Below are 27,311 nucleotides of genomic sequence, written 5' to 3'. Positions count from 1 at the left end.
GTTTGGTTGGCAGCAGTGAATGGCTTCCTAAGACCATCCCTTCCCCAGGTCCAAGGTGGAAGGACAGGGGGCATTCGACCACAGTGAATGGACAAGGAGAATCCGGGGAACTGCCCAAGTGGTCACCCTAGGAGAGGGTGGTCAGTAGAGTGACTATGCAAACTGGTTTCACCGGGAACAGAACCAGCTGATGCCTATTATCCCAGCGTGATGATTAAGCTCACTCCCCTTCTCTCTCAAGTGTCCCGGCTTGATTGATAAATCATACAGTCATGCTCATCAGCAGGGAATTTTGCAAATGGGAACGTCTGACTCGGAAGGCTCTCAAGTAAGAGTCTGGTTGCTTTGTTTGTGCAAACAGGAGCTTAAGGTTTGGCAAACATGCTGGAGAAGGTCTGGCAGCAGCAGACGGCAGGAACAATGAGCAGAAGGGAAGTGTGCCTGACCTTGGGCTCTGCTGGGGGTGCCTGGGCCCAGCAGGACTTCACTCACACCCTCTTCACCCAAGAGGGGGCTTCCAAAGACAGCATTTCCTTCCTCTGGTTGAAGTCTCAAGCCCAGAGTTAACAAGTCTAGCAAGGGGTAGGCATCAAGAAGAAAGGGTTTCACCAAAAGGGCTGCAAGAGAAGGGAACATCCCCCCAGCTCCATCATCGGCACGGGCCAGTGCCACCATCCCATTCAGCACCACCTTGCATCACCATGGGGACCCTGAACAGTCTCCCATTTGTCTTTCTTCCTGGTTGAGATCTTGTTTCTGTCAAAATGAACTATTTATCTTTGTTGCATGAAATGTCACGGATTACGGGCAAAACCAGAACGAACCCACGCGCAAGAAATAAGAGCCCTCTGACGATACCCACACGCAGCTCCCCAGATCTTCAGAGGCTGTGATGAATTTTCTTTTCCCAGCACTGAACTTACTCTCTAGAAGTATTTAACCCAAGAGGCACCTGACAGACAAAACCCCAGTGACCTGAGCTTGTCAGATCAATTCATTCTTGAGCTGGTTCACCAAGTGAATCTGTGGACACATGTGACCCACACACAGAGGCAGGGCAAAGACTTTAGAGGTAAGAGGTGGCTGTATGTTCACCTGGTGGCCTCACGTGACGCTTAATCAAGCTGTGAAATACTCAAACTGTCCAGTGTTTTAAGGACTGTCCCCCCTTTGGGTGTGTGTGAGAACTAAAACTTCAAAGCTATTTGTCTTTTTATGTAAGATTAGCCATCATGCAAAACTTACTGGTCAAGCAGGTAATAAAATACACATGTTCCATGGAAGCGTTTTGCACATTTCAGTCCTTGCAGAAAACAAAGAGGTTATAAACCCTGCACGGTCCTGAGAGCGAGTTCCTTCGCTTCTGAAAGCTGCCAGTCCTGCCAGTGTCTTGGGGGCTCATGTATTATAAATTCTCGAAGCTCTTTTAGCTGCAGTCTGGGCATCGGGTGGACCTTCGTCCTCTTCCTCCGTTCGCTTGTGTTTTAAGAACAAGTCAGACTTTAAGAAGCGGCTGTAGCTGTCATACTTCATAAGGTTGAAGATCTAAGGGGAAAAGGAAACAAAATCTGAAGGGTGAGGCTAATCATCTCATCGAATATTTATTAAATACCGATCGTGTGCTGAGGAAAATACGTGCCAAACACACAAAGAAAGTTAAGTACGTCGTGTGCTAGACAAGCTGGATTTCCTGGGTGTTTTGGGTCATTTTGAAATTTTCTCAATGGAATATAAGAGCTTAGAGAGTCACACGAAACAAACCTATCTATATCTTCCACGGAAGTATAGGTTCGCACAGCACTGATTTATACCTTTGTATCAAGAGGTCCTTTAAGAATTTCCACTTTATTTGGGTAGATAATACAGGGATGTATTGCTCCAGGAACTTGAGATAGCAGAAGAGAAACCATTTCTGCAGAGACGACAGTGTACTAGGCCACTGTCACTGTCATATCAGACGATGTCAATATTGTTACGACCCCCGGAAGTCTGGCATCCCAGATCTCAAACAAACCTATCATTACGCCCAGAAACAAAATGGGGCTTATTCAATGCAGGTCAGGGAAGTGAAACGGTAGTCCTGGCGAGCAGAGGCTTCGGGAACAGGCCTTAATGAAAGAAAATAGCGGTCAGCTGCGGAATGCAAACACCTGCTTCCTCACACAGTTCCAGGAGTGCATCTCTGGGAGAGAAATCATTCCAAGGTACGTGCTCATCAGGTACAAGGGGAGAAACCCTGACAGATTAGAGGGCTGCCGCCTGCCTCACCCCAAGTCCTCAGAGAGCTGCCCCCTCTCTTCCCAGCATCCCGTCTCCTCCCACCCCATCCTTTGCCACCACCCTCCTCCCTTGCCCTGCAAAGGGGTGGGAAGAGGAGAAGCAAAAGGGAAGCGCTTTCTGGTGGTCGAGGGATACAGTCTCTTTTGAGAAATCCCTCTCCATCTCTCTCAGACCTTTCAGCCGAGATTTCAGGGCATTCTGCAGACCGAAAATCCGCCCTGCGCACCCTGGTACCTTCACTTATTGCACCACCAATGGGCTCAACGAGTGGAAAGTTCCAGGGGTGTCTAGAATGCTGCTCACTGCCAGGCAGGGTTATCAAGTGGGTGGTAAAACGTCTTTTCAATCTGTCCTCTCTCAACAGGCACACAAACTACTTCGTAAATGAAATGTCTGATGGTGACCAGGGACTCAGAACATCTACCTGGGGGCCGGGAGAACTGGACCTCAGCCTTGACACCTTCATTTTCCCAAGACGGCTTCAAGCATGGGAGAACCGCTTAAATCATTTTGCTTTCAGCAGAGTTTGGGTTTTCTTTAAACTCTTCAGCTACTGCCTGCCCTTCCCTGGGTGTCCTTCCAGTCTTATCTCACTGCTCAGAAAGACCACGCCTCTGTAAGCTCCCACCTTGTGCCTCTCCATGGCAGCCATCTATTTTGTAGCCATCTTGTAATCCTAGACTGATTTGCTACGGTTTGGAGAAATTATTCATTAAAAAAAAAAAACACCTCCCAGAAAATACTAGAATCATAGCCAGGGGTGAGACGGGGGATGAGGAATGCCATTATCATTTCGTGCAGGTGTTGCCATCCCTCACCACCTGCATTATTCGGCCCTTCCTGGCACAAGAGCCCCCAAAGGGAACTTTGAGATGCCCACCAAGTTCACAGTTTGGAACAATACTCGAAAAGTGACTAATGAAACCAGCTTCGCGAGTGCCCCTCCCGGCCCCCAGCCCCGCACCCCATCCCGACCAGGTCCGCAGCGGATGGGACCCAGCTCTGCCAGCAGGATGCGGTTCGACCCAAGTGTCTCGTCTGAGTCTCCACGTGTGGGAGTGGAACATCCTGTTTGCCTGCTGTGGCTCTTCAAAGAAGAGAAGCAAAAAGGCTGGGGCTGGAGGCACCTGGGCCAGGCCGGAGGCAGTGGGGGAGGGAGGAGGGGAGGTGGCTTCAGCCGAGCACCTGGCAGGACTCACTCGGCCTCCAGGAGATGCCAGGACACCACAGGCTTGGCTGCCCCTTTAGCACTCCTGGCGTCAGCAAGCGTGAGGGGAGGGGGCTGCGAGCTATTTAACAAGAGCAGACGCGCTGCTCCCTGCCGTGGGCGGGTGTGAGATGCCCGTGAAGGCCTTCAGGCTGGGGCTGCCCTCTCCACGAGCCCTCACCTGCTTCCAGGTGCAGCTCCTGGTGCCGCCGAGTCAGGGGGTGGCAGCTGCAGCCATCAGACTGGGGCAGATTTGAAGAAGAAAAGGGATGCTGATTCCAAGAGTCTCATTTTCTGGGTCTGTGAGCTGCCTGGTATCTCTGCACGGGGTCTTCACCGCCACCGGCAAAGGGTCTCCTGGTCACTGGCCTAGGAGCTCATGGCAATAGGCAGCTCCCATCCCAGGGCTCCTCGTGGTTGGTGCTCAGTGAAGATGGCTTAAAGGATAGAGAATGTCCTAAAAATCTCTTTCAAGAAAGTGGCCAGGACTTCCCTGGTGGCGCATTGGTTAAGAATCCGCCTGCCAGTGCAAGGGACACGGGTTCGAGCCCTGGTCTGGGAAGATCCCACATGCCGCGGAGCAACTAAGCCCGTGCGCCACAACTACTGAGCCTGCGAGCCACAACTACTGAGACCGCGTGCCACAATGACTGAAGCCCGCGCGCCTAGAGCCTGTGCTCCGCAACAAGAGAAACCACCGCAATGAGAAACCCATGCACCGCAACAAAGAGTAGCCCCTGATCGCCACAACTAGAGAAAGCCCACGCTTCAAAGAAGACCCAACACAGCCAAAAATAAAATAAAAATTAATAAAAGTTTAAAAAACAAAGTGATTGATAAATTTAAAAAAAAAAAGAAAAGAAAGTGGCCAAACACCAGGTACCCAGCTGTTGACCACAGCCTTCTTTATCATGGGGCAAATGGCCATGACGGAGGCCGAACAAACATTCACCCAGTGAATGAATAGACTCTACCCACCGAGCAATGACAGAGGGTTGGCAAAACAATTCGGGGTGGTACCAGCCCCACTAAGAGCACCTTCAAACCACACGCCAGGCAATGCATGGAGCATCCTCTCTAATCCTCACCGAACCCGAGGACCCCAATCACACAGGGGAAGGACAGAAGACTTGGAGATTTGGTGTTTTGCCCCAGTGGCTGGTATGTTGTCAGCTCAGCTGCCATGACAAGTACTAAGGACTGGGTGGCTTGAAAATCAAAAATTTCTTTCCTCAGAGTCCTGGAGGCTGGAAGTCCAAGATCAAGGTGATGGGAGCGTTGGTTTCTCCTGGCTTGTAGGTGGCCATCTTCCCCAGGGTCATCTGGTCTCTGCTGTGTGTGTGTCTATGTCCTAATCTCCACTCCTTATAAAGACACTGGTCAGGCTGGAGTAGGGCCCACCCCAAGGACCTCATTTAACGTTAGTCACCTCTTTAAAGACCCCCATCTCCCAACACAGTCACATTCTGAGGTACTGGGGCTTAGGAGTCTGACATATGAATTTGAGGGAGACACAATTCAGCCCATAACAGTGAGTAAAAGAGGGTGCAAAAAGGATGCAGGATGCAAACTCTGGCCGTCTGGCTCTCGAGCCCACACTCCTAACCTCCAGGCTATCCTGCCACTCATGTGGCAGAGCAAGAGGCAGTCATTAAAAATGAAGACTGCATAGGAGTTTAATGTGGAAAAATGTATGTGAGTGTTAAGTGACTGAACACAGAATTTTTAAAATGCACGTAAACTAAAAACAATGATCCCAACTACGTTCTTTAACGAGTGCTTGTGTGTATAAGTGGGAAATAAACATCCCCAAAGGTCAGTATAGTAGGTTGAATGGTGTGCCCCCCCCCCCCAAGTTTAGGTCCACCTGGAACTTCAGAATGTGACTTTATTTGGGAATAGGGGTAGTTGAGGATCTCAAGATGACATCATCCTGGACTTAGGGTGGGCCTAAATCCAAGGAGTGTTGTCATAAGAAAAGGAGAGAACACACAGAGAGACACACACAGAGAGAGGAAGGCCATGTGAAGGCAGAGGCAGAGACTGGAGTTGGAGGGATGCAGCCACAAGCCAAGGAACACCAAGGGCTGCCAGCGGCCACCAGCAGCTGGAAGAGGCCAGGAAAGAGTCTTCCCTCCAGCCTTTAGAAGGAGCACAGCCCTGCCGACACCTCAGTTTCAGGCTTCTGGCCTCCTGAGCTGTGAGAGAAAAAAATGTCTGTTGTTTTAAGCCACTCAGTTTACAATAATCTATTACGACAGCCCTTGGAAATGAACACAGTCAAATTATTGATTTCACCTCACTCCTGCTCGTGCACAGAAAATGAGATGGCCCTAGGGGTTCCAGAAGGTTCCACAAAACCAGGACTCTCTGATAGGGAGGACTGGCCTCACTGGGGCTGGGCTGTGATCATCCCCTGACCATGAGCCTCTAGTTGTCTGCAGGGAAGCGAAAGAAGAAGGTGGAGACCCAGGTGGGCAGGGGGCCGGGCCTGCAGGCTGCCGACCAACACCCCTTGACCAACACCCCTTCGGGGAGACAGGCAGCCTGTGGAGCAGAAAACTCAAGTTGGCAGCTAAGTTGCATTCCCTACCTTTTTTTTTTTTTTTTTTGGCCATCACAGCTGTGGCCCAGCAGGTTTCAGGTTTCAGCAGCCCCACATCTGGGGGCTGGACGCCAGGACTGTAAATTGCTTAATGTCGTGACCTTGGGAGCCAACCCTCAGGCTGCTGGCAGTGGGACTCGAAGTGAAAACAGAGAAGGGGGTCTTCCTGCCAGGAGGTCTCCCCACTCAAAGTTGTTATACAAGACGCCCGGCCCTCCCCAGATCCCAGACTGCGCGACCGATTAGCATTCCCCTTTCTGCAAAGGAAAATACCCACGTGGTGCTTCAATTTGAGACTCTTCCGGGTCTGCTGCTCCAGAAAAGGACTCCCTCACAGACGCATATTCAGCCATATAGACAATGAGAAGCTTAACCAGCCTTGAGGGCCCCTCCGTGAAGGTTTCATCCCTGTCTCAAGTGCATCTCAAGCCTAATAAATCTTTTAACCCGTCTTAGGGGACAAGGCCATGAAAGACCTAAACTAAACACGCATCCTACCTCCTCTTCAAAGCCCTCCACCATGTTATTTCAACTGGATACCAGGAGGAAAAAACATGAATCCTTTACTGCAACAGAAAATTTTATTAATGGGAGTTCATATTTGCTTCAAGAACCTGGTTTAGTTTTTACATGAAAAGGACTGAAAGAACACATAACTGTCCATGAATTGCAGTTCTAGAATGCAACTGCACACCTAGACCTCAGACATGCTTTCACACCACACGGACAGACACAAAGTGTGAAGAAAACCAGCCTCCACCTCCAGCCCTCAGGCAAGGATCAGCGGGGCACCGCAGAGGCTGCTGGGGCCAGGCACAGATGGGGACGTCCCCACCCCTGATGGAAGATCACCTCCCGCTCTGGGGATGGGGGGATGGGGGAGAAGGCCTGAGGGCAACTGGCAGAGAGCAAGTAAGAAGATAAAGCTCAGGCCAGCCCTTGTCCCAAAGCACCAGGGAAGGCCACACAGAAGGTTCTGTCGCCTGGACAGTGCTGCTTCCTGGACAGGACCCCCACCGAGGTGGACGCCGTGCCAAGGTGAGAGCAGAAATCCAGAAAGAGGCCGAACACGGACAGAGACAGAGACCCCTGCCCGGCGAGCAATCCGCTCGCACGCCCATGGGTTTGGTGCTGTCTCACTGCCAGGGGGTGGCGGGGGGTGGTTTGTCCACTTGATCCTGGAGTCCTTAATACTCAAATCCAAAGCTGAAATGACATGCTTTCGACGTGGGGTGAAGGCGTTTTATTTTCGCCTTTGGCCGTCAGGGAGAAAGTTCAATGCTCTCTGGCACCCGTCCCCTACCCCCTCTTCTTCCCCTAAACTCCATTTTAAAGTTGTAAAAAAAAACCCAAAACTCAAAGTATTTCAAATGCTGTCCTTCCCTCCCCACCCTCAGAAGCCACAGGGCCATGGCAAACACCAGGATCCAATGCTCCTTCCACTTGAATGAAAACCCATGAACCGCTCTTTCTGGCTTTGCCTGTTGGAACATGTCATTCTCCGGACTGGACTTGACCGTTGAGAGCAAAAGGCAGCTGGCACCAAGACTGAGGTGCCCAGTAAGTCCAGCTCCAGTTCCCACCACAGGCAGACTTGGAGAAGCGAGGGGCTAGGAGAGGGAGTGGACTCCTAGACAACCCTGGTAGGCGTGGCAGCCCCTCCCCCCACCCCTGGGTCCTCACCAGCTGCCCCAACCCTTCTTACTGAGGTCTACAAAGGAAGCACTTCTCATTTCTTGGGTTCTGGGGAAATTCAAAGAAACGACACTGCTAAAAAGGGGCCTGGTGCATGGTTCCTTTCGCTGTCAAGGATGTGGCTGGGAGTGCTGACATCTCACTGAAGTCTTTTGATATTTTTTTAAACATCAGAGGTTGAGGACTTCCTTTTCAGTGGAGAAAACCACCTCCACTCTGCCCTCCCCAGACCAGACTTAGCACCAACCCCGAAGCCTGGGTGAGGGCATCCTGGCAACACGCAAAATCTGCAGTAAGTGTAGGCACTGGGGTCCCTAAGATTTATGAAAGAAGAATGAGCCCCCCTGCCCCCCTCAAACCTGCAGGCTTCTCTTTCATGGTCGGAGAGAGCAATGACCTTGACCCTTCCCTCTTCTCCAATCTCCTTGCTATTCCAGGGAACCCATCATTCTACGCTGTGGAATTCAAACCAGAGGCTTCAGAGCAAGAAAGTTGTGTAAATTGGTGCCCAGAAACTTGCAGGAGCAGAATTCTGTTTTAAATCTTTCATATGGCACAAGCTCAAGTCACTGAGCAGATTTCAAAGTGTTCCGTTTTCAAACATTCGGGGGAGGGTCTGGAAGGATACACAACATAAGGCGGAAAGTGAGAGGGAAGAGGCAGGAACTGGGGGATTTTAGCTTTTCATCTCCTCTTGGATTATGTGAATTTTCTTCTCTTCATCTTAACAATGCATATAGTAATTTAACAATTAAAAATAATTTTTTTTTTTTTTTTTGTGGTACGCGGGCCTCTCACTGCTGTGGCCTCTCCTGTTGCGGAGCACAGGCTCCGGACGCGCAGGCTCAGCGGCCATGGCTCACGGGCCCAGCCGCTCCGCCGCATGTGGGATCTTCCCGGACCAGGGCACGAACCCGCGTCCCCTGCATCAGCAGGCAGACTCTCAACCACTGCGCCACCAGGGAAGCCCTAAAAATAATTTTTAAAATTAACTTGTCCAGAATCCTGGGCAAGGCAGTAACAGGATGTGCTCGTGGCTAGTGCTGGCTGCGTTGGCCTTCCTCCCTGGAGTTCTAGCCACGTAGCTGAGCAGGACACATGTGTCCAGGCCACCAAGCTGACACGGCCAGAACAGACCGGCACTGTCATTACTTGTACATGTTAGGCTGCTGTGACTAATTTGATCCCTTCATGTCATGGGTGACTCTCAGTGCCTTAGTGACTGATGGGAATATTCTAGCATCAGCCAGGGCTGGAGGTACAGGAGAGCACTACTGAGCAAGGGAGGCGAAGGTGGGAAAGGAGAAGAAGGTAAGAGTGTTGGCTGGTCTTTAATCGCCAAAGACCATGCTGCTGTACCAGCGCCCAGGAAAGGAAGAAGGCGGCACAGACCAGAGGGAGAACAGTAAGAACAAACACCACTGCTTCCCGTGGACCATGGGCCTCAGTGTGGCAGGAGGAGTCCGGCTGAACCAGAAGCGCCGGGTTCATGCCCCGTTTCCCCTCTTCCAGCTCTGGGACCTCAGGCCAGTCAGGTCACCTTCCCCTCAAGGGAACTTTCTCTCGTAAAGTGAGGTGCCAGGTTCCACCTTCCCCGAGCCTACTTGATAGTCAGATAAGATGCACACACAAAAGCACAGTGCAAACTGTGAAGAGGTTCTGCCTTAATGTTTCCCCAGAATTCACTGAAGTGTAGAAAACTGACAGACATTATTTGGTGCTTTTTTGAAAGGTGGGGACCTAGCGAGGGTAAGGCACGTGGATTCTGCTACATTTCTGAAAGTTACGTTAAGCCAGGGTTTCTCCACCTGGGCACCACTGACATTTTGGACCAGATATGTGTGTGTGTAGGGGGTCGTGGGGTGGTGGGGGGGCTCAGGGCTGTCCTGTGCATTGCAGGGTGTTTTGACAGCAACCTGGCCTCTGCCCATTAGGTGCCAGAAGCGCTCCCCCCACTCCGATCATGACAACCGAGAATGTCTGCAGACATTGCCCCATGTCCCACGACAGTTAAGAACTACTGCATTAAGACAATTTAAAGGACATGCACAGTTAACACCTGTGGAGGGCTGGCTGCACGCCAGGTGCTGCACCTAGTCAGTGTTTCACAGACATGAGTGCATTTCATCCTCACAACTGCCTTATCATAACCTGCATTTCACAAATGAGGAAACTGAGGCTCAGGGAGGGATGGCATCTTAGCCAAAGTTTCAAAGCTGCTAAATTCTAAAGTCAAAGAAAAGTCGGCTCTACGGAAACAAGGTTGTGGCCATCAGGGAGCAATTTTTTAAAATGGGGCATTGGGACTTCCCTGGTGGTGCAGTGGTTAAGAATCCGCCTGCCAGTGCAGGGGACATGGGTTCGAGCCCTGGTCTAGGAAGATCCAACATGCCGCGAAGCAACTAAGCCCGTGCACCACAACTACTGAGCCTGCGCTCTACAGCCTGCGAGTCACAACTACCAAAGCCCATGCTCCCCAACAAGAGAAGCCACCGCAATGAGAAGCCCACGTATCACAACGAAGAGTAGCCCCCGCTCACCGCAACTAGAGAAAGCCTGTGCACAGCAATGAAGACCCAACGCAGCCAAAAATAAATAAATAAATAAATAAATTAATAAAATGGGGCGTTGAAGGCTTGTGGACTGCTTTGCTGCTTGGAGAGGTAGCCGTGTTTGCCGAAATCCCCACGTTACCGATGAGGCCACAGAAGGCACACCAGGAAACAGGACCCACCTGGGGTCAGATGGAGGCAGTCTTGGAACATGAGCTCCCACTTCCCCCTCCAGCCTTACTTAACATGCAGTGACAAGGACAGTAAATCTGAGCTCAGTGTCCAGGAAGTGATGGGCAGGGAGGAGTAAGGGAGGGGGGAGGGGGTTAGGTCATCAGGGTACAAACAATGAGCCATGTTCAGGAGACTGCGGGCTCGCAGCTGAGTTTCTAGAACAGAGATGGATCTGCACCGAGTCATCTGCATTCTCCTGACTGGCTGAGGAGGGACGGGCACAGCCGGAGCTGGGGATCAGAGCCAAGGTGCCCGGCTTTCAAGAGAACCAAACCTTATGAGCCCAACCGGCACATTCTATAGTCACTGTTGAAATTAAACTGGTTGCCATGGCCTCAGGGCCTAACCCCAGCCAGTCCCTTCCAGCTTAGCTTCTTCATCTCCCTCGGTCACTCCACTGCAGGCACAGACCCAGTGGATTCCTGCCCCAGGGCCTTTGCAACTGCCATTGGCTCTCCCTGGAAGGTCCTGCCCCCAAGTCTTCTCACGCAGCTCCCCCTTGCCACTCAGATCTCAGGCATCTCTTCAAGGAGTCCTCCCTGACCACTAGACCCAAAATAGGCCCCTCTCAGTCACTCTTAACCCGTCATCTGTTTTATCTCCTTCTTAGCATTAATCTCTGTCTGTCCTCTTGGGTGGACAGGTGCTGATTTCCTCACTGCACACACAGTTCCTAGCACAGTCCCTGGTACATAGGAGGCCCTGCATCAATATTTATAGCATAAAGGAATGAAAGAAAAAACAAGTTCACACACCAGCAAACCAACCAGAACTGAACTAGACCTCCCAGGGGAGTTTTTAAGACTAAAAAGCCACTGCAGTGAAGTGCAATCCATTGAAGAAAACAGCTCTTTGTAAGATCACCTCCTCCTTCCTGCTTCCTACAACTTAAAATTGTCCAACAGCAGCCTTTGACTGTAGGCTAAAGTTCCAGGGAGATGCCCCCAGTGCTACCCTCACCTCTCCTGGCTTTACAGGCACGTGCCGGGCACACACCTGGGCCACGTTGGCAGTGCAGGATTAAATCAGAGAACAGTCTCTCTAATTATGAATTTTCCAGGTAACAAAGTTTTAAGCCCCCCAACTTCTCTTAAGATATAATCTATGGGGACTTCCCTGGTGGTCCAGCTTTAAGACTCCACGCTCCCAATGCAGGGGGCCCGGGTTCAATCCCTGGTCAGGGAACTAGATCCCTCAGGCCGCAATTAAAGATCCCGCATGCTGCAATGCAGATGCCACGTGCTTCAACTAAGACCCAGCGCAGCCAAATAAATACATAAACAAACAAACAAATGAATAATTTTTTTTAAAAGATATCATTTATGATGAAATTCTTTTTTTTTTTTTTTTTGCGGTACGCAGGCCTCTCACTGTTGTGGCTTCTCCCTTTGCGGAGCACAGCCTCCGGACGCGCAGGCTCAGCGGCCATGGCTCACAGGCCTAGCCGCTCCGTGGCATGTGGGATCTTCCCGGACCGGGGCACGAACCCGTGTCCCCTGCATCGGCAGGCAGACTCTCAACCACTGCGCCATCAGGGAAGCCCTATGATGAAATTCTTATTAAAACGCCTAACACATTCTTCAGTGAACACGCTGACCACAATTTAAGTTTTGCTTTATAATCTGGGGTCATTAGGATCACTAACTGCATCACCATCCTGTAGCACAGGGATGCCCCCAGTGCGGTGTGTGGGGCTGTGAGATTCCCCACGCTCAGTGGTTCCCAATCACTGTGCTGTGGTTTTGTGTTTAGTATCATTTTTCTGCTTCCTCCCTGGTTGTCAGCCATCACTTCTTGCTGCCCCTCACTCCACAGCCTCTACCAGCACTTCAAATGGGCTGTGAACTGAAAAACCAGAACCTGTTAGAACTGTGTGTAAACCAAAAATCAACAGGACCTGAATGAAGACCCAAGAAGCTCTCCTTTAAATGGGATTCGTGGATGTCAAGTCATCTCATCTGATGCTCAGGGAAGATCTTCCCATCCTTCTAGGCTCCAGCTGTGCCCCAAAGTCCACGCTGCCCTCTCAGCAGCCTCCAGGGCTTGGGGCGCTGCCTGCTGTGGGAAGGGGCTGAGGCCTCTGGAGTTTTCCTGGTGAGCCGGTGCTGAAAGCAGCCAGCTCAGACAGCTCGGCGATAAAGCCAGGCAGTGCTCAACGAAGCCAAAGCCGCTGAGGAGGCTTTTAAGTTACGTGAAATCTTGTGGTTTCAAACATGCTCCCCTCAGCTTCACTCTCCTTCACTTAGGAAAGTAGGGCTCTTGTGAGGGCCTTTGGGGAGCAGAGACCCATAGACTCTGCTGAGCATACATTTTGACAGTTGCCAGCAAGGGCCCCAAGAGGCAGAGGTTTCTGAAGTGAAACAGAACCCAGAGGCCTTTGCAGGGACTCACTGTGGACTCAGCTCAGATTCCAAATACCTTCTCTCCACCCAATTATGCCCGAGGAAGATAGTTAGTACCTCTGTCTTCCCCTCAAATAAATGACTTTTAACAACAGGGTATAAAAGTATTTTATTTACAGTAAGTAGTTTGAACTGCATTGTACCACATTTGTTAGATGTGTGTGCACATGCATATTTATAGAAAAATTGATGGAAAGTCTAGACATTAAATGCTATCTCCAGGCATAAAGTTATGAATTGTTTTTATCTTTATATTTTGGTTTCCCAAGTTTCTTTTGTTGAGCATGTATGATTTTTCTAGTTAGGTCAATAAAAGTTTTTCTTAATAAAAGTTATTTTTAAAATATTTTGTTGCTTAAAAAAATTGTCCTTGGTCCCTTGTATTTCCTCCTTTCTGCACCAGCTAAACCTCCCACAGTCTGAATCCAACGGGGGTGCCCTGGTCACAGAGGCCTAGCTCCATTTTGAGATGTGTCGCAGGCCTAACACAAGGAGAGCTGGTGGGACAGGAGCGCTGTCCCACCGCGTGGAGAGACAGCAGCCCACCTCATTCCTTGCGGCTACCTTGCCTTCGGCGATCCCAGAAAAGGATCGTATTCGCGTGGCAATCCCTCTGCTCCAACCGGTCTCATGCGGCTTTGAGGAGCCATGAGGGGCTGCCCACGAGGGCGGGACAGCTGTACAGGCTGTGAGTGTGTGCGGCGTACAGTCTCTGAAGGCAGGTGCATCGGCCTCCAGCACGCCCTGTACCTATGGGACTTTGTGCTAACAAACCACTTAGTCTCCTGGAACCTTGCTTTTCTCATCATCAAAATGGGAATACTGCTACTCACTGGAGATTAAATGAGATAATATATGCCAAGGGGGCACAGAAGGGCACCCCTGAAGGGTAGATATTGTTCTTATTGAGAATACCGAGAACACAGGGGCTTCAGTGCGGGTTCTCAGTCCTGGCTGCATTTCAGAGTACCCTAGGAAGTTTGTAAAAGATTCTGAGGTCCGGGTGGGGCAGACACCCCCGTGTGGCTACAGACACAAGAACTGCCTTTAACCATGCATCCCTTTCCCTCCACAAATCTATGTCCATGGCATCCCTCCCATTGGCTCAACATCACTACCTCCAGGAAGCCCTCAGCAAGTCTCCCATGCTAACGGGAGTCCCTTCAACACTCAAATTTGACTTAGAAGTCATGTGGAATTTGCACTTGCCACTGTACCAACTGGAAAACCTTCTCAAGCTAACATTTGTATTTTCTACCTATTTGTTTTCTATCTGATGCTGAGCAAATGAGGCCTTCTGCATGCTGGGACATGGCTCTGGGCTCTGTGCATACTCCAGGTGATCAAAAAAATGCCAACTGATGCCGTGGGCCAGTGGTTTTCAAAGTGTAGTCCCAGGACCTGCAGCATGAGCACCACCTGGGGACGTGTTAGGACGGCAAAGTCTCAACCCACTTGGGAACCATCAAGTCCACTGGTTAACTCTGGGGGTGGAGCCCAGCTTCTGTTTTAACAACAGGTGGCTCTAGGTTTGCTCATGTTGGAGGAATGCTGAATTAAGCTAAGAGCTGGTCTCCACTTGTGTGCCAAGTAAGGCCTTTGCTTCCCCAATAAGAACAGGGCCAGCAGAAGTTTGAAATCTGTCAGTGTTCCATGGTCCACATGTGTGCATACAACGTTGCATAAGAACAGAGCATGCTATGAATAGTCACATCTGCAAATTCATGCCTGAAAAAATCTCTGCGATGCAGCTTCACCCCTCTTGCCTCTTTTACTGCTGGCATTCCTCATACGAAAATTTGCCAGAACACTAAAGTTTACCCCTTCTAGGTCCATTTTTTTTTTTTTTTTTTTTGTGGTACGCGGGCCTCTCACTGTTGTGGCCTCTCCCGTTGCGGAGCACAGGCTCCGGACGCGCAGGCTCAGTGGCCATGGCTCACGGGCCCAGCCGCTCCGCGGCATGTGGGATCTTCCCAGACCGGGGCACGAACCCACGTCCCCTGCATCGGCAGGCGGACCCTCAACCACCGCGCCACCAGGGAAGCCCTAGGTCCATTTTTTAAACCTAACTTTTCCTGCTTTAAGTGGACTACGTTGGCAAAGTGGACTATGGGGCCAACTGAAGTAGGAGGCGATGTTTGTACAAAAGCCCCAGGTTCCCCGCCACTCCAAGTCCACGTGCTTTTGCTTTTCTAGATTTTTCTGGCTGCTCCTACCTTCAGCGGTTACCACTCATTGCTTCCTCAGAGCGGGTTCCTCAAATAGCTCCAGCCTCCCTTCTCATCTGGTTGAGAAGACAGATAACCCTGCTCGGTCAAACTACGTGTAGACCAAGAGGAACAAGGCCTGAGGGTGGCTCCAATAGGTCAAATCCTGGGCCTGGCAGGCCAGCCTGCTCTTTCACCAACCACGGCCCCTTCACGTGCCGCAGCCTGCCCGGTCGGGTGGGACAGCTTCTAGGGTGTCGAACATTTGGTTTTAACTGAATTCTTCCAGGCTGGGAAAAAAATGCCAGTTTTCCAATCAAGGTGCATGTAGGGAAGTCAGGTTACCTGGTCCTGGAGCTTCTGGAACATCAGTGGGTGCGGTTCCTCCAGTATCGTCTCATTGAGCCGGGACTGGCCCTCGACGTTGACTTGTGAAGAGGCCTTGCTGGACAGAAAGGTCATGTAGATCTCCTTCGCCTTTTCCTGCATCTGGGGGAGACACGGAGAGCCTGTCTGTTATCGGCGAGCACAGCCCTTCCCGGCCTGAGCCCAGAAGGAGCGCTGCTGTGAGAGCCCTGGGGGATCTGGCTGTGGCTCCGGAGCTGAGCCGGATGGGAGGGTGGGGGGCGGGGGGGCTCACGGTTGGCCTGGCCCCTTCCCCTCCTCTTCCATGCATCTGTAGGCCACACCTCCTGTCTCAAAACCACTATCCATTCCGAAATGATGTCGGAAAGAATCCCAGCCCGGAGTGAGGGACATTCGGTAGCAACCAGCCATCCTGTGACTGCCCCAAATCAAGGCCTCATGGGAACATTACTCAGCAATAAAAAGGAATAAAGCACCAACATATTCTACAACACGGATGAACCCCGAAAGCATGACGCTCAGTGAAGGAAGCCAGACACGAAAGGCCACACGTGACATGATTCTATTTCTGTGAAATATTCAGAAGAGGCAACTCCACAGAGACAGAGACATGAGTGGTCGGCTGGGGGAGGGGGAAACGGGGAGTGGCTGCTTAATGGGTAAGGGGTCTCTGTTTGGGGTGATGAAAAAGTTCTGGAACTGGATAGTGGTGATAGATGTATAACACTGTGAATGTATTTAATGCCACTGAACTGTACACTTTAAAATGGTTAAAATGGTAAACATGAGAGCCCTAAAAAATGGTCAGTGTGGTAAGGTGTGTGTCGTGTCTATCTTACCACAATACAAAAAAATCAAGTTAAACCATGAACACATATCCCAACCAGCGATCAAGCCCCTACTATGTGCCAGACACGTTAGGTGTTTTACAACTATGGTCCCATTTCCTTAACCCCTTGGGCGCCCATGAAGTGCCCCATCCCTGACGAGGACACAGAGGCCAGGAGAAGTGATGTGGCTTATCCAGGGAGCCCACAGGGAGACAGAGGACCATCTGACTCCAAAGCCTGGCATTTCTGCTCAGGTCCACGCCTGCGCAATACATTATCCTCCCAGCAGGCGATGCACTGTCAGCCTTCCAGGGCTGGGGGTTGTTTTCAGGGAAGGAGGTATGAGAATTAGCAAGAGAGAGAACACTTGCTGCCTGCCCAAGGGCCGTCGGGCCGGAAGGCATCAACCCTACGGAAGCACTGCCCTGGGAGGGCTTGTCAGTGGAGTTCGAAAAGGTGTGCGCATCTGCACTTAGGTTGCACCAAAACCCAGCAGTGGCTGGTACAGGAACGCTCTCACGGCGGGTGCTCTTAAACACAGCAGGCATCTGTGCTGGGGTCCTGCAGGGCGTCCCCCGAGGATTCTATGTTCTCTGACTTCCTGTGCTCGCACCTCACAGGTGGCAAACGTGGGACTTTTCTCCAAACATTAGAGCCTCAGTGTTAGCTCACCTACAGAGGAAGCCAGACAACATATGCCTCTGACATGGAGCCACGGAGCTATGATTTGCGGGGGGATGCAAGGAGGCTTTTCAGGGTCTGCCTAGAGACTGCCATTCTCTCCAGAGAGCCCACCTGGGGCCTTCCACGTGCTGCAGAGCTTGGCTTAGGAAGCCCCAGGCTCTGAAACCCTTTGGCCTTGTGGAAACCACCAGAAGGCTTCAATAGCAGGTGCTTGAAAGAAGGCAAAAAGCAGTCCTTTAACTTCTTTAGGTACCGGGACTAGTTGACAAACGACCCCACGAGATGGAGGCCTGACCACCTGCCATCCCCCCAGAAAGAAAGACTTGGCAAGATGTGCAGGAAGACCGTCCAGGTCGGGGCCTTAACATGGCTACTCCAGGGGACAGGCCTGGAGACAGCTGTGGAGACCGGATGGGGCAGTACTTTGAGGCCACCCGCCTCTTGAAGACCCACTCCCTCCAGGAAGCCATGAGCTTCCCTCCCACCACCCCCATCTGTCAGGAAGGAACGTTTTTGGAAAACCACTTCCTGTTTTAACAATACTTCATGAAAGTAGACTTTCAGCCAGTCAGATTAGCAAACTCCATGTGAGGCCCTGGAAGCAGAAATCACTTAAAGCCTCCCCTCCTTCTTCCCTCCCCCCTGAACACACACACACACACACACACACACACACAGTTTTCCAGATGGATGCAGGCTGTCTTGGGTGGTTCTGAAAAGAAGAAGTATAACGGGTAGCTTGAGGCTTAGACATGGGGCGGAAGGGAAGACAGGAAGCAGGTTCCGGGGAGGCGGGGCCTGTAGGTATATCAGCCTCGGGCCTCTCAGCACCCCCCGAATGTCCCCAACACCCCGAGTCTCTGGGAAGAGTGCAGGGCCCCCGAGGCGCCCAGGCCAGGGCCACCCTCATTTCTGACTGATCACTCAGAGTGACGGCTTCGTGGGCAGAGCTTATCTGGCTGGGCTAGGAAGCGTGACTGAGAAGGGAAACCCTGAGACTGCCAACCGCAGGCCGGTCATGGGAAGGCCTGGTGTCCACGCCAAGAACACTTAGCAAAAAAGAAGAACCAGGTCTCTTGAGTTATTTTGGTATATTTTCCAGAGCTTGGTTAACCCTATTGCAGCTCCCGTCGGGACAGGGTGAGAACATCCCCCACTGGTGAGGCCGCCTGGGTCTGGGACCCTCGGTGTGACCTGGAAAGATGGTCAGCCGCTCTCCTACCAGACTGTACGGACTCTACCAGAGCAGCTGCCCCGCTGTGGCCAGCAGCCGTGCCCAGCGCCCAACCCCGCCCCAGACGGTGCTGGAAAAGGATCCCCCCAGGTCTGTGTGGCGACTCCCGGCATCAACCTGAGGAATGCCCGTGGGAGCGTGTGCACCCAGGTCTGCTTCCCAGACACCCCGCCAGCCCAGGACCGTCCTCTCCGCCTGGCAGTGCGTCAGCCACAGCGGTGCTCAGCAGAAGTCAGCACTCCAACGCTGCTCCCAGGAAGTGCACGCTTAGGAGAAGCAAATTCCCTTTAGTATCAGCCCCAGAAACAAAAATCGACCCAGAACAAAGGCAAAGGCATCGGCAGCCCATGCTCCGACGAGCGCTCCTCTCCACGTTCTGCCTCCTCTCCCTCATCCAATAAGCATGCTTTACATTTTTCCATTGGGAAAATAAAACAAAACCTTTTACCCACATCCCCCTGTAGTTAATGACTTCTTACTGAAACATCTCAAAAGAAAAAAATGTGTATTTGTGTCTCCACTTTCTCCCTGCCACCCGCTCCCCAGCCCCTGGCTTCTGCCCACCCTGCCAGCCCACTGCCGTCCTTCTCCTGGACTGCTTTCTGGCCCCTGGCCCTGCTCAGTGCCGCTGCCCTCTCAGGATTCCCCAACACCTCCCTGCTTCTGTCTCCTTCGCCAGCTCCTGTCCCTCTGTCCCCCCCACCCCCATAAATTCTGGGGGTTCCCAAGTTCTGCCCTAGGCCGAACGCTTTCCTAGCCACATGCTCTCCCAAGATCTCAGCCCATCCCTCTCCCCGAAGCTACTGACCATGTAGCCAACTGATTTCCAGTAATGTGGGCTTGGATGTCCCACAGACACCCCACACCTAACGCCAAGGGAAGAAGTGGGCCCCTCCTGGCAGGGGGTCCTGCCGTCTCTACTCCAGGAAGCCGGGAACAGTGATCCCCCAATGCCTCTCTCACCCCGCACCCTGCCTGTCACTGAGTCTTGCTTATCTTGCCAGCCCATTCCCCTCTGTCCCCATCACTCTGCCAGAGATGGACAACGGGACAGGACACATAAGGAAATTAAAGGATCAAGCCACTACCTTCATTAATATCAACTTCAGAAAGAGAATGAGGCAAAGAAAATGTCAAGTAAATGATTTGAGAATATTTCTGAGAACAGACTCAGGAAATGGAAAGCAGATGGAGGGACAGCGAATGACTCTGCAGAGAGCAGCAAGGAGAAACCTAGGCGCCTGCAAGGTTGGTGAGGGGAGGTGGCAGGGCTGGGGATGCAAAGAAATGTCCCAAAATGGCAGGAACTCAGGGGCATCTGGGAACCTAGGCAGGAGGGATGAAGAAGGCAGCAGAAAGAAGCCGTTAGACCCCCAGGTCCCGACCCCCAGCTCTGAGCAGTTATCCACGCCCCACCCCCGAGAGCCTGGAGTTTTCTTCTCTAAAGAAATTGACTCAGGGAAGCTGCAGACAGAGACACGAAGGAGGGCAAGGAAGAGATGCCAAACCGAACACAAGGGTTAAGTGAAATTCCGCACACAGACGTCCAGCAAATTTCTCCCAACCCAGCTGATTGGAGGTATGTTTAGTTTATAAACACATCGGGGGACTTGCCTGGTGGCGCACTGGTTAAGAATCCACCTGCCAATGCAGGGGACATGGGTTTGTGCCCCGGTCTGGGAAGATCCCACATGCCGCGAAGCGGCTGGGCCCGTGAGCCATGGCCACCGAGCCTGAGCGTCCGGAGCCTGTGCTGCACAACGGGAGAGGCCACAACAGTGAGAGGCCCGCGTACCGCAAAAAAAAAAAAAAATAATAATAATGATAATAAAAATAACAATATAAGAACATCTCCCAGAACTACAAATTTCCAGATTAAAAGGCTCCACCAAATGCCCCACACGATGAACGAACCTCATCCCGCTCTAAGCCTCTGACTGTACAGTTTTAGAATACTGGTGGTGAACAAGCAAAGAAAACAAAACTGCTTACAGGTAATATACTGGTTCTTAACAAAAATGGAAGATCGTGGGACAATGTCTTCAAAATTCTGAGTGAGTTTTAACCTAGAATTCAATTCTATGCTCCATCAGATTATCCATGACGCAGGAGAAGAGGAAAAAAATAACATTTTCACTCAATACGATTCTTTAAAGGTCTACCTGCCATACACCCTTTCTCAAGAAGCTATTGCTGGTCATGCTCCACCAAAATGAGGGAGCGACTCCAGACAGATGAGGATCTGGGTCCAGGAGGCAGGGGAGGGACAGACGGAATGGCCACTGGTGGCAAAGGAAGACAGGGGGGCGCCCCAGTGGGTGGGGTAGTCAGGGGGCCCCGGGAGGAGTCCCCAGGGGAACTCGGACTGCAGAGATGATCTGAGAGACCTGTGTAACACCGTATCGAGAAGCATTTTAAAGGGCTATCTGAGAGTATAAAAATAAGAAGAGCAAAAAATGGTCCAAGAAGAAAAAAATGTAATCGTAGCATCCTCTTTGGCTCAGCAGCAAACAGTAAACAGTAAAGTTTTAATAAGGAAAATGCAGTAGACAGGGATGTAAAGTAAGTGAAACCTTGGTTACAGTAAGAAGACAGTAGAGGACGTCGGAAAGTTACACAGTGAGGCAGGAAGGAGTGGAGATGCCGGGCAGGCCCATGCCAGACCCCAGCCCACACCATGAGCAGCTGAGCTCCTATCCGGTCCCGCCTGGACCTGGCCAAGTCCACGTCAAAGGTCAGAAAGACACAGCCCAAACCAGAGACAGAGTGAAACCTGGAGGGTGCTGAGGGAATGAACCCTTCTTACTGCATCTGCTTGTGAACTGAATGACCTTCATATAAGGAACACTCATCACTTTTGGATTTTTAAGTAGTTGTTTTTCTTTTTTTTTTAAATAAAGAAGATGGTGTTTTAGCCTTTCAGGAGAACCTTTACTATTACTTTAAATAAGAACATCAAACATTCTAAAACCCTGGATCAAGTTTTAGTGTTAAATAAATACAATAAAATTAATGAATACCATAGACCCCTCCCCCCATAACTGTTAACTCTAAAACACTATAAAAATGCATGGTACTATTATATTTAAATATCAGTGCAAGTTGCTCTCAGAGCTATGATTATTAGACATCTTGTACCACCCCACCACTTCCCCACCCCCACTCGGTTTGGTTTTTACAAATCTGTACGAGCCGCTGTATCCATCTTAATCCTTGTTACACAGTAAACAGGCCCAATATGCATGTGCAGATGAATGAATGAATGAATGAATGAATTCAGGGATAGCCAAAGAATGAACACCTTCTTGGAGCTTTTTCTGAGGTTTTATAAGACATAAAGTTTGCTTTATGTTAAAAGATAGATGGATCTCACATGCTAATTCATGGGGAAGAGGCTCTTCATAGAAAAATGTTAAACCACGAAGAAATAGCAAAGGAGAGAACTGCTTTGAAAGCTGATTGTGGAATATGAACACCTGGCAATTACAACCCCAGGGAGGGAGGGTGGGAGGCATCACCCTCCCAACATCCTATAGCCCCAGCATCCCCACCATAAACACAGAGCGTTGAGACCCTCCCAAACTGAAGGGCTGCTTTCCTGTCTGCCAGGGGGCGAAGCAGAGACCAAGGAAGGCAACAAAGACACAGCACCAGTCCACTGTTTGGAGCTTCTGAGAATGCAAAGCCCCAACAGAAAGGATGGCACGCTCCTCCCTCAAGTCCTCCCCTAAGGCTGCAACTGCAGCTCAAGGTGAGCGAGAGGGCGGGACCCTACCCACGGCAGATCCTCAGGTGTCAGCTGACCTAAGTGGAAATTGGGAAGGAAACAGCGAGCCCGGCACTGTCCTAGGCACACAGTCCCAGGGGGGGAGAAGACAGACAAAGATCACAAACCTTATAGAGCCTGCATGATAGAGGGAAAACCAAACTGTACAGAAGATAAATAAATTATACAAGGTACCAGAGATCTGGCTGGATAATGATAATAAAAAATGAAAAAGAAAAAAAAAAAAAAACAACCAGCACAGGTCTTATTTAAATAGATGCAAAAGTGAGATTTGCATCAATCCCACAACTGCCTTAGTTCACTGTAGAGGTAAATGGTCCACAAACTTCATGCTGGATCAGATGTAATAAGTCTGATTGTGAAATGCAGTTGGGCTGACTTCTCCCTGTGCTATGCCCTCTCTGCTTCTTAAAATCAGTGAAACAGAACTTACTTCTGGTTCTACTTCCCCTGCAGCCAGACCCACTACATGGTCTGGAGCGGAGACCTGGGCTGCATCCTGCCTCTGTCTGCACCAAGCTGGACGGCTGTAGGCGGGCCACAGCTTAACCTCCCAGACCACAGACCAGCATCTGGAAGGGTGGGAACTGTCACGATGCTGAGTGTGATGACCCAGACCAAGGTGTGGACCCCGCAGGCCTCACACATGCTCCTCTCTTTCCCAGCTCTGTCTGCATCCTTGAGCAGCTGACGGCAGCAGCTGCTTCATTGCCCAGAAGCAACATCCAGGCCTCAGGACACAAACCTTCAAGGAGTCAATATGCTAGGTGTCAGGGCTAGGGGAGCAGAGAGGGCTGCCAGATTCTGGAAGCTCTGGCTGTAGGATGTGGACGGGACAGTGCAATCCAACCCCGTGGCTTTTCAGTGTTCACCTTGACACCCCGGTTCTCCAGCTGTGGCCCCAGTCTCAGATACAGCAGACCCAGCCTACCCCTCAAGCACAAACCTCCCACCTTCTGGTCTTCCTTCAGCTCTTCTCTCCAGGCCTTCCTCCCCACAGGCTGTCCCCTCTTACAGGAACACTCCCCCCATCTCCAAACTCCACTTAGATGTCAGCTTGAGAGTCACTTCCCCAGGGACCTTCCTGACACCCACTGCCTGTGCTCCCACGGATCCTGCACTTCCCATTTCTGTTCTCGTCACACTTGCAAAGGCTTGTTTAACAAGCAGCTTCCCCTCTAGAGGCCTGTTCCCTAAGGAGTCTCATCTGTCTCGTCCCTGTGTGTCACCCATGCTTTTCACGAGGCCTGGCCCCGAGCAGGCGCGCTGCAAAGATCTGGCAAAACTCAACTGAATTGAAGGGCACGTCAGCCTCACGTGCAGTGAAAACGACTGGGCAGCTCATGGGGCAGGTTCAAGTCCCAGCTCAGCCGCGCGGGTACCTCAACTGCCTGGTTTGTACACTGCAGGGGTGGCTGGCTGACCTGTCAGCCCCTCTAAGCTCCAACACGCAAATGAAGGCAGAGAAATGGACATCTGTCTGCCTGCTTGACTCTGAGCTAGGGTTTTAGGGTGAGGCCAGATGAACCCATTGCCCAGGCCAGCATTTATTGACAGTTGTCCCTGGGCCCTGTGCTGGGTGCTGGGGGCAAAGGATTGCGATGGGCATGCCTGCCTGAAGGGGCACAGCCAACACCGGAGACCATTCACCAGCCCAAAGGGCTCAGATAAAGTCATCCAGGGTCAAGAAGCAGGAAGGAAGCAAATGCCCAGCATCATGGCCGGGATGGCTTTCTGGGCTGACCTAGGAAGTTCAGCTCAAGGGATCTTGGAATCCATCCTTGCCCGGACAGAGGGGAAGGTGACAGAGCGAAGGTCACACTGCTCCATCTTGGGGTAAGGGTGTCTGAGGTGGAAAAGCCTTTGAATAAACCGACGAGAGACATTTTCTGCAAACGCGTAATGGCTTTTGGCCTCATGGATTCCAGCTTTTGGAACCAGAGGCTTAAAAACTGGCAGCCCACAAGCCACATCTGCCCATGGATATGTTTTTTTTGGCAGACAAGGTTTTACATTTTTAAAAAATTAGTTCCATCATTTATAAAACTGGATGGTTTCACATAAGAATCCAAATGTCCAGCTTCTCTGGAAAAACAGGCAGCATCAGACTAAAGATGGGAGAAGATGCCTTAGGAAGCAAGGTCCCTCAGGGTTCTGGGGCAAGGGTGGGCAAGCGAAGACCTACGTGGGTAGAACCCAAAGCAGGGAAAGCTCAGACGGCCACAGACCCCAAAGCGTTCACTGCCAAAGTCAGCTAAACGACCAGCTACAGCCTCTGGAGGCAGGGCAGGCCACCCCCTAATGGCCCCAGTCCCCACCACTCCCTGCAGCCTCATACAGAAAACCTCATTCGTGCACATTATTACCGGCTCCTGTAGGCATCTAGCCACTAGCCTCTTAGAAATACACAGGCATGAGCCTCGTAAACACACCCAATCCACAAGCCTCCTTCCCCATAATCGCCTCCACCACCCCAACGCCCAACCTCCAGTGGCAGGAAATCTGGTTGGCATTGGAGCTAAAGGCTACCTCCTGCAAAGAGCACACATCCACCTCCACCCAGGAGAACAGTGAGAAACTTTCTATGTGGGATGCCTGCCAACTACAAGGTGTTTCGTAAAGATATACTGAATAATTGACAGTCCATCTGACGTGCGTTGTGCTTTTATCACCACACATCTGCTTTACGGTGTCCGTAAAAAACACAGACATGTCAAACTCTGGGGGAAGCATTCACACAACTTATTCATGAAAAAGCAATCATACTCGATGAGAAACTCTCAGTGACTTAAATCATTATTTTTACTTTAAACGTTTGAACAGCTCCATTTAAAAATAGATTAACAAGGCTTCCCTGGTGGCGCAGTGGTTAAGGGACACGGGTTTGAGCCCTGGCCCGGGAAGATCCCACATGCCACGGAGCAACTAAGCCCGTGCGCCACAACTACTGAGCCTGAACTCTAGAGGACGCAAGCCACAACTACTGAGCCCAAGTGCCACAACTACTGAAGCCCGCGCTCCTAGAGCCCGTGCTCCTCAGCAAGAGAAGCCACCACAATGAGAAGCCAGCACACCGCAACGAAGAGTGGCCCCCGCTCGCCGCAACTAGAGAAAGCCCGCGCGCAGCAACGAAGACCCAACGCAGCCAAAAATTAATTAATTTTAAAAAATAGATTAACACACTTTTTTAAAAAATTGTTAATATTTGATCAATACCACATAGGCTATTCTGAAGTTTAAATCTTCCCCCAAATCCAATATAGATCAGATTTCCCTAGGCAATTTCAAAATTTATTGGAAAGGCAAATAAAGGTAACTTTATAAGGAGAGAAGAAAATTACCAAGAATGTGATTATAGAGTAGAAGTACCTGCTTTTTATCTTGTGTTTTCTTAAAATCTTCACATGCTAGCCAAAATAAAACATTTTCTTCACTGAATTCCTTTTTTAAAAATTCCTGTGGATGAAAAGAAGAAAAAATATCAAACAGCATTCTACTTAAAAAACAAATAATGCATTTCCCTTCAAGAACTAAGTCAAAATTCAACAAACGAGGGTGTTCATTCACCCTGTAAAAGCTCTACCCTGAAAACAAGGTGTATGTTTAACGTTAAAGCTGGAATTTCATATGCATTTAAACTTAATGGGTTTGACACTCTGGAAAAGAGTAAACATGAAATAGGAATCTACTAACCATTCTCAATTGACAATAAGTTACCAAAAAGTAAATTAAAGTGGAAGATATATTAGTTACTTCCAGACAGTGTTTAAACAAAGTACATTCCTTCAAAATCAGGCTCATTTTTTTAAACAAAAGAAAAGAAAACATACTAAGCATGTCTAAAATTGCCACAATGAAAACCATTTCAAGCTGGAGGTGTGCTTTCTTTTGGCAGGTGTTGGGGGCTTAGTGGCACAGCCAGCTATCCTGCTGTGCATGGAAAAGTTTTCTCCCCGAGATCTAGACGGTGCTCTAGATGGTGGTCCTATGTCCAGAAATGCCTGCTACCCCTCCTTGGAGTCTGCTACAGAGACCAACAGCATCAGGGCTTATCCTGGCCTGACCCAGGACTTAAAAGACAAAAGTCAGTGGGACTCAGGCAGATACAAGGCATTCTTGAAATTCACCTGTGCTTCTTTTGACACTTGGGGTTTCTGCAGGCCATTTCTAGGCAGCCCTGACACTTCCCCATCCACCTGCTCTCCTCTCTGAGTTCATCTTCACTTTGTCAGCTTATGTCCAGCCTCTTTCACTCTGTTAATATGTATCCTGAGAATCTCCAACATACAAGTGAACAAACCTTCACACCAGAGAGACCCAGACCACCCCCTCCCAGGTGTCACAGAGCTGGAAATTCTTTGTAGATTCTGCCAATGAGCACAGTACCTCTTCCTCATCACCCCACCCAGCTCCCATCTAGCTATATAAAAACCAGAAAGAGGGACTTCCCTGCTGGCGCAGCGGATAGGACTCTGCACTCCCAATGCTGGGGGCTCAGGTTCAATCCCTGGTCAGGGAAATAGATCCCACATGTATGCCACAACTAAGAGTTCGCATGTCACAACTAGGGAGGCTATGTGTTAAAACTAAGGAGCCCGCCTGCCGCAACTAAGACCCGGTGCAACCAAATAAATTAAAAAAAAAAAACAGAAACAGTCTGTGCACGCCCCTCCGTGTTGGTCCACGACTGCCCAGGAAAGCATTTCCATCTTGGTCATGACAGGTGAGAAGTTCTGCTTCTCAAGTTGGGCCAGACAGTGTTAAAACCTGGCCTGTGCTCCACCCACAGGCTTCTAAACTTCTTTGTATGTGCGTCGAGCCCGGTGAACAACGAAAAAAGTCAAACCCTAAATCTTTTCACGCCTTCCGGGTCTTCAAGCAGATTCTCCAGAGAAGCCGCCCATTTGTCTGCGGTCTTGGGGTTCTGGTGGCTGCTGCTGGAACTCCCATCACTGTCGTGGATGTCTGCAAAGCAAAGTTTAGACTGTGTATGTGGCCCAAAGATACTGTCATCTTATAACGGGCATTATGATCATCACCATCACCATTATGGCTAAGATGTAATAGTAAGTTATATGCCAGAATCTGCTCTCCGCGCTTGACACAGTGAATTCATTCTAGTCCTGACAACAACCTTATGAAGGGCATGCTGCTATTCCCTCCATTTTACAGATGCGGAAAACTGTGGCTCCGAGTTAAGAAGGGACTTGTCATTTCCCAACACTCCC

General features: G+C 50.5%; 1 protein-coding gene across 4 annotated transcripts in view; it reads right to left on the bottom strand.

Annotated features, from left to right (window-relative positions):
• Positions 1-1,194: 1,194 nt before the first annotated feature.
• Positions 1,195-27,311, bottom strand: part of RGS10 (regulator of G protein signaling 10) — a gene marked incomplete at its 5' end in the record, with an annotated part of 36,421 nt that continues 10,304 nt past the window's right edge. Inside the window, 4 exons of one of the 4 annotated variants that reach the window (XM_082854752.1) lie at positions 1,195-1,545; positions 15,528-15,671; positions 25,453-25,539; positions 26,930-27,048. In XM_082854752.1, coding sequence (XP_082710878.1) covers positions 1,399-1,545; positions 15,528-15,671; positions 25,453-25,539; positions 26,930-27,048 — 497 coding nt within the window. In that variant the 3' untranslated portion in view covers positions 1,195-1,398. The remainder of the gene's footprint in view (positions 1,546-15,527; positions 15,672-25,452; positions 25,540-26,929; positions 27,049-27,311) is intronic. The other 3 variants (XM_082854753.1, XM_082854754.1, XM_082854755.1) reach the window with 3 other exon arrangements.

Source organism: Leucopleurus acutus, assembly GCF_964270905.1.
Source record: "Leucopleurus acutus genome assembly, chromosome: 14".
In the NCBI taxonomy this organism is placed as follows: Eukaryota; Metazoa; Chordata; class Mammalia; order Artiodactyla; family Delphinidae; genus Leucopleurus; species Leucopleurus acutus.
Note: the sequence above shows the minus strand (reverse complement) of the source record. Positions and strands in the feature narration are given on the sequence as shown.